General features: G+C 34.7%; 1 protein-coding gene across 6 annotated transcripts in view; it reads right to left on the bottom strand.

Moving 5' to 3' along the window:
- Positions 1 to 16,751, bottom strand: part of LOC113496871 (protein held out wings) — a 66,181-nt gene that overhangs the window by 16,461 nt on the left and 32,969 nt on the right. For all 6 annotated transcript variants that reach the window (XM_026876242.1, XM_026876244.1, XM_026876241.1 and 3 more), the window contains exon 2: positions 11,699 to 11,832. In XM_026876242.1, coding sequence (XP_026732043.1) covers positions 11,699 to 11,832 — 134 coding nt within the window. The remainder of the gene's footprint in view (positions 1 to 11,698; positions 11,833 to 16,751) is intronic.

Raw genomic sequence — 16,751 nt, forward strand, 5'->3', positions numbered from 1 at the left:
AATATAGTTCTAATGCTCTCTATGCAAAATACAGGAATGTAACTAAAATCCGGGAGTTCTTACAAAATCTAGGTCAGTGCATAGAGTATTGGTCATATTTAAGGTCATGGAAACAAATGTTACTGAAAATTATTCATGCGCATGAATTCGCGTAAACAGTCGGGTAATAAAATATGTACATTCAACACAACCAATGAATATAACTTTACCACTAAAGTTTTAAAAACATGTAAACGCCATAACAATCTTGTTGTGTGCAATTTTGTAATGAATATTTAATAAACAAAACACGCCTGTTAATTACAATAATATCCTCACATGCATGCCTTATTCATTATTCCCTAATTAATTATACAATCGTTTTCAACGTAAACGTGACGATTACAATATAATAAATAACATATTATCCAATTAGTGCTTTAGCACTTCCACTCTATTAAAACTGTGTTACTCTTTTCACAACTTAAATTTTTATCACTATGGAAATGCAAGCATTTATCCTGCAGTAGATGTTAATAAGAAAATAAGAAGGCTCCTCTTCGTCTATCTATCTCGAGAACCCTTACTGGCAATTTGATTGTTTAAATTTTCACGTTTACTATGGTGTATTTATATTGCCAAACAACGATTGGCACAGTTATAAATTTTACGTGTGTCAATTACTTAAAAAAAAAAAACATCTGTTTGTAATTTTCTGATTATTGTGATAGTATTTCTACTGTAGTTAATATTCGCTTATCGCTCGCACAGTTACCGCGGCCTATCGATAACAAGCAATGCGGATTCATCGTTTTAAAATATTTATTATTATCATTGCAGTTTAGTGCGGTTCGCTGTTTCGCAGTATTGTTTAGAAATCCAGTTATAAATGGCTTAATTCGCTTATTTGATACCGTTGGTAGCTATAATGGGGTTTTTAGAACATATACGTTATTTTTTTCATATTGGTGAGTAGGTTAGACGCTTCTTTTCAGACATTTATATATAAGCTAGAGTTGCAGTACATGAAGGATTCGTCATAATATACATGTAGAATGCTAAAAGCTATTTCTTAACACGATGAGTGATGTTCCTATGAATCTTATACTTATTACGCAACTGGCACAGGCGTGACAAAACTTTATATTAAACACACAGTACACGTACGGAACTGTTAATGTATCGAATGTACTTCTGAATATCACAAAAAGTACGTCAAATTGACAAACATTTTCCTTTTAGGACTGCTGATCAAATTTCTTTAACGGCCTGTTTGGTCAAAAAAAAAAATGTTCTAACACTACATATTTAGTACTCAAGTACCTATACTAAAGTATACTATAATAATACATGTCTATGATTCGCATAGGTAAGACATAATTTAATCACAAGCAAGCCATCAATCTAACGATTTAATCAAAATAACTAAATTTAAGCAAAAAGGTGACATTATCGTAAATTATTAGTTTTAGACTTATTGGAATTCCTGAAATGATTATCAAACTCACGGAAATTACTTTTCATTTTGACACAATTTACTAAATCAAAGTTCAATATGATAAAAATGTTACTGTAAAAGATAGTTAGTTCAAAGTTTGTGAAGAGGATTTAGTCATAGGTGATAAGCATCCTAAAAGTGTGAAAGGAATTGAAATCACAATTATAATGCCTAATCCGATATAGGTCAATGACTTATAGCTTATAGTACAACTACCACTAACAATGGCTTCCTCTATAAATATATGGGTATTTGGCGGAGACCCAAGCGGTGGTCAGTGACCAAGTATTTCGCTTTTGGCGTTGAGGATCACGGGTCCAAACATGCTTAGAACGAACTCATACATTCAGATAATGATAATAAGATGATGATTGATGAAATTTACTCAGATTAGCACGTGGCAGCTGCATTAGTGAGACCGCTATACGAATAAACACATACAAAGAGAAATAACGAAACACAATCAATTACAGAAACATTAACTTATTTACTCGGTCATGCGCTATACGAAAACACCTTTCTCTTATTTAATTTTCAATGGACTCAAGTTTCTCCAATCACATCAAGTATTATTTTGTTAAAAGCAACAAAACTCATAACACAACACCGATCTCGAGTTTCAAATATTAATGATAATGACAACAACGGTGAAGAAGCCGTCGGCTGTGCACCAATAAATATAAATATTAACCCTAATAAACTTGAACAAAGAAAAGTACAATGGGCAACAATAACAAAACAAGTGAACTATTGACCGCCGGTGATTGTCCATCATTAGAACGGGTAATGCCGGATGAGTGCAGGTGGGTGTGGACGACTGTACCTATATTGCAATTGATTGATGGTATAATTCTAACATAATTGTCGTACAACGATTGGTCACGACGCGATACCAAGTCGCCTCGGGCTCGACTGCTGTTGCGGTTCCCAGTAAAGCTTAGTACATATTATTAAATGCATTATTATCTTCATCACTATTATCTTATTTGTTTACTTGCTTATTATATCTATAGTAGGTTTGAAATGATTTTAGTGTAACATTACTTTGCCAATTTGTATCTACAAATAATCCATCAATTTAAACAAGTAAATATTTATAAATTGTTAGGAAAGGACTTGAATTGGTATTCCGCAAACACAAGGTGTCATGATTTTTTATGTATAAAATGTTTGATTCAACCTATTTTCTGTCGAAAAGCATACAAAATAAGTTGGAGCAAACAACAGAGTTGTCAAACTACTAATAGATATACCATAATATGTTAATACTTGATTTGAAGTATTAAAGAGCATTATTTTATATCCAACACTAATATTGTGTATTGACACCATAATTGTAGTAATATATTAATATGATCAGACTATAAGCTAAGTAAATTTACGGGACAGACCATAATTTACCGTAACTACAATAGCAAGTATATTGATTTAAATCATTTAAGACATTAATGATTTAACAAGCGTTGCCAGGAATTAGTCACGAACCTTTGTTTACCTATAAATAAATTATATTTTCGATACAAATGTGACGAAGAATGTAAATTATATTAACATTATCAAGCATTTAGAGGAATCGGCTACACAATTATGTTTAATTTATAATGACTCAGTTGTTCAAACCAGATGACTTATAAGCTGAGAAAAAGACTCACTCCCATGAGATCGTACAAACAAATTCGAACAATTTATTTTCTTAAGGATTTATGATATTCAAAAACCCAAAAATAACGTGAATATTATTTTCCAAATACATATTACGTATCGATAAATAGTCGATGAAAAAGCAAGCAATCTAAATAAAGATATAGCCTCTAACTGTAAGTTCGCCTTATTTCCCATATAAGTCAACATGAATATTTCTTCCAAGCATGCTGCGCAGTTTCTAAAAACAAAGTGGAAGACAATGTACTAATAGAAACTGCTGTTAGACAAAGTCTGGAATGGGCCACGACCCGTGACCCGCGGTCGTCAGAGCGAGACCAATCCGATCAACCTCGTTACCGGTACCAAATGCAGCGATGCAGTCGCATGGAGAACGAAGGTAACAATTGAAACTGGGCTTAATGATATAACACGTTACGAATAGGATAGGATATTATTTGTGAATATGAGACATTTATGAGTTGGCAGTTAAAACGAATGAGCCAGACACACAACGGGATGGGTTTGAGACAAACAACATGTATGCGATGAAGTAAAAATAACCTTAAATAGGAAGACAAATAATTATTCCTCTCCGACGCAGAAGAAAGTTTTTATTTCAATTAGGCCGTTCGAGGCACTTTTAAAACGATACAGTAATGACTCTAGCTGCACGGTTCCAAGTTGAACTGAACTTGAAAAGTCTAAAAGCATTATAATTACGATGATCTTAGTGTTAAAACTTAAGAGATCTACCTTTTAAGTCTTAGGTGAAGTGAAACTTCAGACTCACGGGAATATTAATATCGATTACTTGGAGCTTGAATTGTACTTCGATCTTAACTGTATCATCTATTTCTTCGGTACTCTCATTCACAATGGGAAACGTGCATTCATTAACACGTTCTTGCATTTAAAGTCACATTTTTCCTTGTCTTACTGTGTGAAAATTTACACTGTACTCATTAATCTCAATCATGGAATTTGCATTTAAAAGTTTGTTTATGCGTACAAAATATTGTGGGAGCCAACACTTGTCAAACGGGCAAGACATAGCAATTTAGAATTCCTCGTATGTTGCATATTACAATGTCATCGTTTTGTCTTCGTCTTCGCGGATACGTAGTTTCTAAATATGCAAAGATTTTCTGTACTTCATACATCGTTCACATTGAGTCCTAAAGGAACTACTTAGCTTTCTGGTAAGTCACATGCTTTTGTTATGACGTAAGTTTATTTTGTGTAAAATCTAATCGTCACCCATTGTTCTGTTGAAACGTGATTGGGTAACAAGCATTAGGTAGTGGCTTTAACCATAATAATTGTATATTATTATTATATAAAGGTTGTTATTTTTGGTTTACAATAAGCTTCATTATGTAAAAGCTTTACTGATAACGAGCAGCATGCCATTCCCATGGAGTCACTAGGTTTTTGAGTTATGGCGATAAGGATAGACGATAATCTACTAGCTGTTAGACAATAGCGACCGTTATAAGTTAGTGTCGAAGGCGACTGAACTGTGACCCTTACGTGAAGTACGACCAATCTAATCAACCTCATTACACGTACACCGCTCCCTGTTATTGCCTGACAAATATGCGACTAAATTGACGATAGAATCTTCAGTAGCGACGAGGAAAATATTTAGACACGCGGATGAAAATGAAGCAGGTAATAAAACTACGTCGATGCAAAATAGACACTATAAAAGAGTTCAATGAATCCATTCTTCATTTGTCCAGATTCACACAGTGTAAAGATAAATGGAACGGATATTAGAGGCACACCCACACGTGCGTTTATTGCACATGTTATGGCTTAATATTACGGACTTCGAGCCATAAGAAAACTTCATTAAATTATACAAAGCAACATTGTAAAAGAAAAACAGAGGGCAGTATACCTACGCCTACGCGATGCCACAAATTTAGATGCTCTCGCGAAATTCAAAGACATCGAGACATGCAAAACCGGTCGGCTTTGTGAAAGATGTTTTATTATAAAAGCCTATAAACGATAAGACAATCATAAATTAAGGCTAAAATATATTTTTGTAGTGGCGTATAAACGTTAGGTCGTATTTTTCACGATTTGTCGTTATTGAAATCACAAATACTACATTATTGAAGCCAACTGCGGTATGCAAGGCCACTTAAATACCCGAAAAGCTTCTTGAAAATGTAGTTTTTAATTTACGTCCGCCAGTTGTACACTCTTTGCTGCTTTTGCCAGTATAAATGCTGCATTTAATCGATTTGCTATAGACTTCGAGCTAGAATTTTTAAATCATATATTCGTACGTAAAACCCAACTGTTTCAATCGCATTATTGATGGATAGATTGTAAAAAAAATATCGTTAATCTACATTCAATCTGAAATTCCGGGCTTCTGGTAACCTAAACAAGTTTCTGACGATGCAGTAGCGTGAATTGTTTAATCTTTTTGAAACACATTCGCAAGCTTTTACTGATGTTTGCACTCGCGAATGATAAAGCACACACTGCTTGTGCCAGACGTGTTTTCACTAAAACAATTCAGCCGTCCGGTGCGTTCGTTGGCGAATGTAATTCTACTTTACGTTCTTTCGCGTAATAACTAGAATCATACGTATGTGTGTATAAACGCGATAAGATTACGTTTATATTATTAGCATAAATCAACAACAGTATTTGATTATTAGTGAAGGTGTTTTCAATTATCATTTATTGGTTAGAACCACTTCAATCGACATTGATGGTGTTCATGTACACTGTTCAAAACGAACCATACCTTCAAATAATGTTTAATACCGTATATAAAATGTTTTATTTACGATGAAGCTTAGTAATGGTTTCCATACTGAATTTTACTACCGAATCTGATCCAACGCGTTTAAAATTATTTACTTCTGATTGTACAATGGCTTTTTGAACGAGCTACTTCGCTATTGATTTTATTGTCGTAAAACTACCAACAAGTAGCTAAAAGTACTGTTAAAATAACAATGTTTATGAAGAAACTGATATCTTTTGTGACCTAACGCACGAGTAATACGAAGAGATTTATTACAATCTTACGTATTCTATGAGCATTTAAAGTGCCAAGGCTTTTTAGAAACTTATTGAACCATTGATAATTCTTTCGTCTTTACAAAACTGTTCAAGCTACAGTAAATCTAACTCTTTGCGCCTTTGATTTACAGCACCCAATTAAATTTCTCTAGATGAAGAGCTTGTAACAAACAGATGTCATTACTTTCTATCGGCGTCCACACAAGACTCAGGCCGCCATTAAGGCACGCACCGAGCTGTACTACTTGAGGAGCAAAAAGCCGAAGTAACGGACCCCACCGATATGGCAGGATTTAATAACTCCTCCGCCCCTAAATGGAGAGACGCAGATTTCAAGGCACGGGCCCGCGCGTGTATCGATGTCGATTCTTTATCAAGATCGTGACTTTATGCGATTCGATTTAAGGCACAACTCTTTCGCTTAAAATATTCTTAAAAGTTCATAATTCACGAAATAACATTATTTTCTATCACTTGTCTGAGTATGAAGCGTTTTACGCAAGTAAATAAATTTGTCGATTTCGTAACCACATTAGATCGGCAAATACTGATTCTGCGGTACACATGAATTTATAAAAGCCGTTTTAACTTGTTTGTGATTTCTACACCAAAGTCTCATAATTCAGCATAATATATTCTGTGAGAATATTGGCGCATGCGTTTATTACATCTTAAACGCGGTAAAATAATATTAGCATTTACATGTATTTTATCGATGTGTTAACATCACTATGCAATGCAAGCGGGAACCTGTGGGACCAGAAAGTCGAACTCTCCATGTTGTGGACTATGATCGAGAGGCTTGGATCGTACTAGTATGTGTTCAGCATATCATTTGAGCCCCAACAATGCGGAATAGAACATGTTCCGCACTTGGTTCGCATTTATTTTCTATATAGGACTAGGAAAAGAATTAATTAGCTGGCTATTTAAAGTGCATTTCTATATGTGCATAACGTCTCAATCTTGAGAATATCATTACTATAAATAGAAAATAATATGCGATTTGTTTATGATTCTATGAATAAAAATAATTGACAGGCATGTACTTAGTGGAAAAAATGCGGCACGTTTTTATATTTCTCAGAGATCAGAGCTAGTCCCGTTGTATGGACTATTACGGATCTAAGAAATTCACACTGATGCTGAATACAAATGATATAATGCACGTATAAGTCTGCCAAGTGAATCATAAAAACGAATGGAATATACGCTTGGTAAATAAAGTTAAACAGAGAATAAAGGTGTTGAAATAGGCCCTAAAACCTACGTACACAATGGTGAATCAAGAATTAACACATTTCTATTTGTTTGAGCTATAAAAACGCGCAGTACAGTTACAAAAGTAAAACATTTTAAGATATTAGTCACAGCAGCCAGACCGGTGTACCGAAACTATTGTTTCGACAATGTGTTCAACAAATCGCATACGGTTCGCTCTATTTCTGGAATAGTTACGTTTACTTTACGGCTCAGTTTTTGCGAGCGAATAAAACATTAATGGTATGATTTCCAATTGTGAAAACATTATTTTAAGATTTGGCTCCCTCTTCTATCGTGTCGACATGAACTATTTGCTCACAGCGTCACGAATGTAACGGCAAATTACAAACCAGCAGTAATATGCGTAACGAGCCTGCTTCTAATGTCCAATGAGCGCCAATTTGATCTTCGAAGTTTGCTTAAAATATTCACATGCTAAAAGCTATTAGCTTAACTAGCTAATTTTATATCTTGGGACAGCATGGAAATTGTTAACTTTTCGCAACGAAAAAAGTACCCCTTTTAGAAACTTACATTTACACATTAGAAAACAGCAAGGCAATGTGATTAGCAGGGATCGCAGTGAACCCCAAACATTTGCCCATCTGTTTCTTTCGGAGAAATTGCAAATGGAAGAACATTCTTATGGTATTGGTAAATACATGTCTAGGAAGCCCTTTCTTCCCTATTCTATAAATTTAAAGAGAAATCAATATCGTCACACATGTTTAATAAGTTTCTTATTTCAATGCTAGGTACAACACCTACCTAGTAATAACATTCTGCATCAAAGGGACTACATGCGATAGATTCCAAGAACTCAAGCTTATGACATCTATCTGCATCGTTAGGGTTTCATCATTATATCTGTGTACGTGACCGATGTCTCAGAACGGTTCTTTTGATCGTTCAATCAATATCATTCAACGATCAATTAATCTTAAGATTTACGTTCACATTGTTAGATTCCTCACAATTATTCACATGATCTATGGTAACTAATACATTAATCTGAACATGAATATTGATAGTATTTGCGATCGTTTAAATGGCGTGGAAATATCGAGAACCTACCGCATGACCTGAAACGGCGTTAGGATATTCTATCTATGTATGATAATATTTTGTCAATTTATAAGAATGCTAAGTCATGAACGAGAATTTCATGTATGCGTAAATATTGTTAATGGAATATTAACAGTTACGATAGCCGTTCAATGACGTACTTCAATTGAAGCCGCATTTAATGTGGTCACCATCCACATGAAAAGCGAACAATGAATACTAAGAAAATAAACCAACGTTTACTTATATCAGTTGCTTTTAATGTTCCTGTTTCTCACATTACCCCTCATTAATTCAATACTTGATATTCATTTACTCAAAATTGTAATAAAACTCAACAAAATTAATTCAGTGGCGGAGGTTCGTTAGATGACACCATATATGGCGTCCCAGACGAGTTGATGGCGCCAACAATATATCGCTGTGAGTCAACAGACATCTCACTAATGTTGATTAGGTCTAAAGACACTTTAAAGGATATGTTACATACATAAAGAATTGCTCCCTGGAAAGTATGATTCTCGATTCAAACGTTAGTATTTTTTCCTGGCATGATGCTATAAGGAAATTTTCGGTAGCGTTAGATTTTGGAATAGTGCCCGGGAAATGACATAAATGACAGCTTACCCAACCCCTTTGCGTACGAAAACAACAGATACCGACCATTATTTATTAGAATAATAGGAATATGATGTGTTTAGCTACAAATAGGATCTTAAAGCGTCGATACAATTATTGCAAAACAGCAGTCCGCTAGAAGGAATATGGACTAATAATTTTGTAAAATAATTTTAAATTAACAAGTTTAAGTGGACACGTGGCTTATTATTTAACTGAAAGTATACCATAATATTGATAGTCAAATAGCGATGCTTGACAAATGTGAATATGTTGACAATATTTTCATCAGCTGCAACCGAACTTGGCACGAACACGAATTCTAGTGTTATAAGATTTTAATAATGAATCATACAGTTCAACGAACTCGTTGCCTAAAAAGGTATCCAAACGTGTTCTTTTGCTATTAATCTGTTCGATACAATGAATGGTAGGAATCATTGATCGTCGTGTAAGCATCAACAATCATTCCTAAGACGAGATATCCCTGACATAAGTCACCAAATGTAGCAGCCTGCCAACCTTGTATTTCTATCTGTATGACTAACTCAACTATAACAGTAAAACTTGTTCCACGATACAATTAGCTCGACAGACGAAGAAATTATTAGAATTCTCATTTGAAGAAAAAACCTAAAGAAAGCTGCGATGGATTTTCAAGATAGCTTAACGTATACGCTGAGGTAATTGACAAGCTTATTTATTACATTTTAGCAAGTCTATGAATGCTGATGTTTCACAAGGCGACCATTAAGTGGTGTCCGTTCACAATGGTTTTGTAATGAGTATTTATGAACCATTAAAAGCTGAATGAAATAATAACATGAGTATTTACAATGCAATACAAATTCATTACGTTTATAATTGCTTAAGTACATCGCATGATGTGCATACAAGTTTCATCAGTATTCGGCCGAGTGTTTACACTTGGTAATTACAAACACTGCTCAAAAGACAGTTTAACACTGACAGTTGAATAATAAATGAGTGAAAAAACATCTCACATTTTACTTAAAGGAAGTGTTCAGTCATATACCGATATTAATGTTTTGTGAATGAAATAAAAGTTGTATGAATGCGACAAACTAAAGTGTTAACAATGATATTACGTGTAAAGCACGTTCTTTCCGCTTTTGGGCTCGACACAATGACAGTTAAATATTTTAAATAAACATTTTTTTACAGAATATCGGGCAGTGGGTCGTAATTTCAACAAAATGTGTAACGAAGAAGGTAAAAATCCTATAAAAAAACATTGTAGACTAGGCAAAGGATACTAAAAATAAACCATTTATTTAGTTTAGACGTCGTTTATCCTTCGCCAGTTAAAGGCACGGACCGTTGTTTGAGATCAAACATACACGTTGGGAAAAGTTCGGTTTTACCAAAACAATATTCGCTCAAACGATGACAGCTTGATACCTCCAACAAATCAATGGATAAATACTATCTTATCGCAATAATCTACGGTAATGAAACGTGATTGTATGTTTGACTAAAATTATTCGCAACGACTACTATTTTCAATTGCGATGCAAACGTTTTATGATTTCACGAAACCCCCACTGTTAGCAGGAAATTTGCATAGCACATGACCTATTACTCCGTAGGTAGGTGTGTAGTGCCAATACAACAAGTTGGGTGTTTTCTGTAAATCCATAAAGTTTCGAACGATACGGTTTTAATTAGAATTTCTCAGAGCCGTATGTAATAAAGCAGATTGGTCTTACGTAGTTACGACGTGAATTGGTCGCTTAATTATCGAGAACAATATGAAATGGTAAACCATCGAACAAATACTGCTGGAGCGGAAATACTCGTAAGTTTGGGAATTACGATTAATGATTGAATGTGTTTTTAAATGCAGCTGTGTAATCGTAATTTTCATAACCCTGACCTCCTCAACTGGAGTTATAGATAAGCTTTAGTATGTAAACAAATGTAGCGCTTATAATTTTATCTAGCCTACTTCATATTAATCTATCATTTGAAACTGGTTGCAAGATAACGCTAAAATGGGAGAATAGGACTGACGGGGTAAATATAGACGATATTTTTTTGTTTTTCTTCATCTTGGTCTTCTCATAAGAGTTTATTAAAAAGAACCGTTTGCTCAAAAATTTTTGATCATTCGAAATCGATGAAAACCGTTCGCAATTCCGTCTCTATAGCGCAAAAGAGTATTTTGCAACATAGACGGTAGACCTAAATAAGTATAGTTATAAAATTTACAAGCATTCCAACTACCCGTCACACTACATTGAATCTATAAATATAGGTCAGGAAGACAGCGAACGTTTGTACACAGCTATGTTCTTATTTAATTTAATGGAGCGTAAATTATCAGGAGCTGTGTTTTCACAGAGCGAACCAAAATTTTCGTTGCAAGTAAATAGAACTGTAAATTATATGTACTCATAAAACTGAAAAGCGACTATAAGGGTGACTTAAGGGTGATTATAATTGTCTATATCTCACTCTTTACGCTTTAAAGTGATAAGGACAACATGATATTTGATGAAGATTTCTGATTGCGTTTCGTTTCTTAGTGTAAAGTTTTTATTGAATGTATGTACTTACATCTGGGTGTTCTTTAACTGGCACGTAAACTTTTTCTGTGAGTGTGGTAACAATGCCTTCTGGTTCTGGTAGAACGAGTGGTTCTTTCTTGACTCCATTTATTTGGAATAAACTTGCTCGAACTTTTGCAATTTCTGAAAAGCAATGAAAACATTCGTTAGTTATATGAAAACATCTGCTACAATAAATTTAACACATGAAACATGACATATAGACTCGTTAATTTCGGAAAACCGTCCCAAACATTTACTAGTGTATTCAAAACTTTATGTACCATAGAAAATTCTTCGTTTTATGAGTACACTATTTAGTTTTGGAAATATTACAATACATAATTATGTAAACGTTGCGAAACTTCACGTTTTAACGGTAATATAATGTATTTTCATGTATAAAGAAGGGATATAAAGATTTTTAGAAGACCATCCTGTTGGTAATCAATATTTTTAGTTACCATCGCGATCTGTAATAAGTTTGAGGCTACAATAGTCGATGACGGTTATGACATCATTGGACAGATGTATTGATAGATCTTACGCTGCACCTCTAATAATATAGGCAGCTATCATAATGTACAAAGGCCACCCTAGTGGCAGTGATGTAATTGACTTATGATATGTTTATTTGATAATTTATTTGAAAATGACTCATATCCCTAGTGCTAAGAACCTTGAATAACACATTTAAGTATGTAGTCGGGTAAAAATATCGAAATAGGAGATTTTATCCATTTGTGATTAAACAAATCGAGGAGAGCTCAAGTTTTAAATGTAATGAATGAAAGAACGTAATATACCTACGTAATGTTTGTTTTGTTAAGCTGAGTAAAATATAAGGTGCATGTAAAATATTCTTGCCGAGGTAAAAGCAATATCATTTGAAATGAAATACAAAGACCATATGGCGTGTTCGAGCAAAAATATCACAACACAGACCCGCGATTTCCCCACCGTATGTGAAGATTCGTTGTGCAAACACAGGGTCTCGTTTTATCTTCCTTATCCAGATAAAGAGGGGATGAGTCATCGACTAATTTCCGGACTGCGCAATCAGACGACCATCTGTTTTCGCGATACGATATTAAATATGTCAAGTAATAAATACGAGCACAACTCACTTAACCAATAAAATATTTATCGATACGAGTCAATGATATGAGTTTAAGTACACTATAAGTATCAAAAGGTATTCATATTTTATTAAGAAGCAATAATGTCTTACTTAACCGATATGCCCCTTATTGAACTTAAAAAGCAGGTTCAGGTATGCAAAAGCCAATTTGTCTTATCCGAAAACATCTTTAAATTTTAAGTAAAAATGTATTTTTAAATATTTTGTAACAGTAAAAATACGTCCAGTACAGTTATGCGAGTTCTTTTGAATTTGTTAATCTCTCACGCTATCAAACGGCTCATATGCGCAGACGCACGTATCCGCCTGACCATACCGAGTACGCTGAGGGGCTGGCGACAATGCGGAGGAGCTTTCACGCCATATAAGGGCGGCAGAGTGGGTAAACAAGCCATTAACCCGCCTCGGGACTTGTGTGATAGCCGATGGATTATGTATTTAATTGCCACCTTCTCTTGCATATTGACCGGGAGCATTTAGGATGATATGTTTATGCATTCCATTCGCAATATACTTTCTATAGACTGCCACTGCTACCGAATTGAGCATGAATACGAAGTCTTCGTAATTTATTATTTTGTCGATTTGCAATGTTTTGAATATATTTTTTATGAGAAAAACATCATCTGCATTATAAAAAGCGATCACTCGTTTACGATCCTGTATCTTTATTTACGAGGCTAAGATATGTTAATGCATTTGATTGATTGGACGGCATTCGTTGTCAGCATTTGTCTATTTGACAAGTTGAATCGTCTTATGGTCAATACAAGGTTGCATCAAGATCAGATCATTTAAAAAGCCTTTGTAACGTGTCACATCGGACGTTGACGGGTGTCGAAACGCTTGTAATTGTTGTTTAACAATGCAGCAGTCTTTGTGCTGGCAAATGAGAGTTCTAAACAAAAACAATCGCGGTATAATAGAGGTTGTATTGACGCAGGTTGTATTTGGGGGCTGTCTGTCCGTCACTCTGCGTCGTTCCGTCTGATTTTGATTAATGTACTTGGGTGTGACGTGAACGACTTACGGAATATGTCGTCTGTAGGAGGTCGCAGTTGCGCAAGTCACCAAACTTGTGTACATACTTGTAACCCGTGTGAACTATGACGGACGAAAGATGCCTAAACATCTTTAATGTTTACACGCACTCATCAGTTTATTTTTTGTAAAAAAGTAAAAGCTCGCGGCTCTGCCATTATAACTTATAGCGGAACGTTTAAATTAACGTATTCAGGTAATTTACGAGGCGTGCAGATGTAACAGAAAGCATTTAATGACAGCTTGCATGCTCAGCGCCTACAAGCATCCCATTAACCCATTTCTCGGAGCTAATTCTTTCAACTTAAGGAATGGAGGAAGGCGGCCGATCCCATGTTTCTCACACCTCGCAAGAATAAAAATATTGGTCATCCAATCGTGTTAGGAATCTTAAAGATCACAAATTTTGATATAAATTAAACTCAGACCAATTTAATTAAGTGAGAAATTATTAACATAATTTATTACGTCGTTATAGGTTACAGAAACATAGTTGCATCAAAACTAGAGCCATCCAAACAGGTTGCAAAGCCACACAATATACTTAGTTATATTTGTTAACAAGGTTTAATTTTACCATTTACTCGGATTACTCAAACCGCAATCGCGATCTCTGTATACGTAATTCTAGCTATGCAAGACTCCTACGATGTATTCTAAATATAACTCTGTGCCTTTGAATTAAGATATAAATTGTGTTGAATATAATTGATATCACAATGATGTTTGAATGGCCGCGTAGGAAGAACATTCACTATTAGAAGTGCAAGCGGCTTGTCTGTCATAGAGTGACAAACGACAAGACCAATTTAAAGACCACCTACGGAACAGCAGTAACAGATTACATCGGATTTGTAACAAAAATTAAGAGGAGCCATAAATTTTATGTATAAGTCGTATAGTTGAAGTTTATAATTCGAACAAATAATAATTTCAACATAACATATTGGTCTGACGTACCTAATTATAAAACCAATCGTTTAATTCATTGTAACACTGCCATTCTAATTGTATATAGGAACACCTGCGTATAAAATATCATAATATTTTGCTGTTCGGCAACAAAGTACTTACAAACAAATCACAACAACGAGAGGTTAAATTCCTTGGTGGAGTATCTACTGAGAGTGAATCTCGCACACGTACGCTTACTGGTTCCAGATAATGCAATGCAATCTCTCTTGCATTGTCACAGTCCACAATGGCGGACCGCGGTGCATTCACTCTGTAATCCCTCTCCCTCATTCTATTCTAATACGCATTTAATAAGCTGTAACTTCAAGCGCAAGAACGATATTATCACACGGAGTTGGAAGCGTCGCTACGTGATTAGATTTTTACGCTCCATCATGACATCTCGCCTCCCACAAGGTTTTATAGTTTCTATTAAAACTTTAACTCTATTTTATTGGCCACGGTGCGATCTTTAAATTATACATAAAATAAACATGTTTGGTGTTAAGCCCCGCTTGAACTCGACCCTCGGACAGTTATGGTACAATTTTCGACATAATTCGAAATAAATGTGATACCATTTAAAAAGGTCACGTAATATTAATTTTCAATTTTACATATTTATGAAGTACAAATAATAGCCAGTTAGGTAATTTTGATTTAATCGATGAGGCAAGCGACTTGGCTGCTGATAAAGCATCATATTATGTGGAAGTTTATTTGAGTAACAAAATAATGTTTCTTCAATAAAATGTGGGACAGTAATGCAACATCATTCATTACTGAAATGAATGGAGTAATTGAACAGACTGTTTTGTTATTACTTTTTAAGTTTAATAATAAAAGGTTAAGGATCAATGAATGAAAATTGCAATGATAAGTACCTACGCTCATATACCTACAGAGAAACGATTGTATTAATTAATTGTACTGTGGAAAACTAAAAGTAACTCTCATTTTCTTAGATGGTATTTATTTAATTTCATAAGAAAATTGGAATCGTTATGAAATAAGTGACGTTACTGTAATGATTTCAAAATCCAACTGGCATCTACGTATACAGATTATGCGAAAATTGACTATCAATAATGACTTCTTGATTTTCCTACTTTGGGCAAAAAGAAAAATGTCCAAACTGAAATATAAACCGTATCGCCTTGCATTTTATAAAACAGTTCCAGCATAAAAAATGGTAGAAACCAGTCTAAGAATAGACTTAGTCACAAAATCACTTTCGTTAGCAGCGTCGGTCGGCGGAAACAATTAATTTCTTTCATCACCAAGCACAGTTGCTAGTATTTCGTAATTTAACAACGACGCCGATGCAACTGCCGTCATAATAACAAACTAAGTAAACGGACGCGTGGTCTAGACAGTGAAATTACGAGGTGGTGTATTAATTAAACTTGACTGTCACAATTGGAGCAGAAATAAAAAGAAACGTCTTGATTTTGTAAATAAACTTTTCATAAATCTACCACCGTTTAGTAAACCAAATTATGTTGGAGCAAATCTTGAAATTAGGAAGTCAGAACGAGAAACTTTGGAAGCTAAAAGAGAATTTGTTCGATAAAGTAATGGCTCCGCTTTCCGCTGGCACTGAGACTAATGTTCCCTGAACACTGAATAGTTTAAGATTGTATACACGAGGGTAAATTAAGAACAATGTGGATTGAAGGGGAATTTTCTCACGTTGAGCGTCGATGCGTAAACTCAACACGGTCAGTTGCGACCGGCTTTACTTGCGCCGGCCAACCACGGAGACTTGAATCACGCGAATAATTATGTTGATATATTAAAATGTGTGTGTAATTACCCGGCACATATATGACATTAAAGAAATCCGACATCTCTGGGAATGCTTCGATAGCATGCAACAAACTTGTATCAGGTACTGTAATCTATACTCAAACTTTAAAAACCAACG

This window comes from Trichoplusia ni, chromosome 8 (genome assembly GCF_003590095.1).
Source record: "Trichoplusia ni isolate ovarian cell line Hi5 chromosome 8, tn1, whole genome shotgun sequence".
NCBI classification, from domain to species: domain Eukaryota; kingdom Metazoa; phylum Arthropoda; class Insecta; order Lepidoptera; family Noctuidae; genus Trichoplusia; species Trichoplusia ni.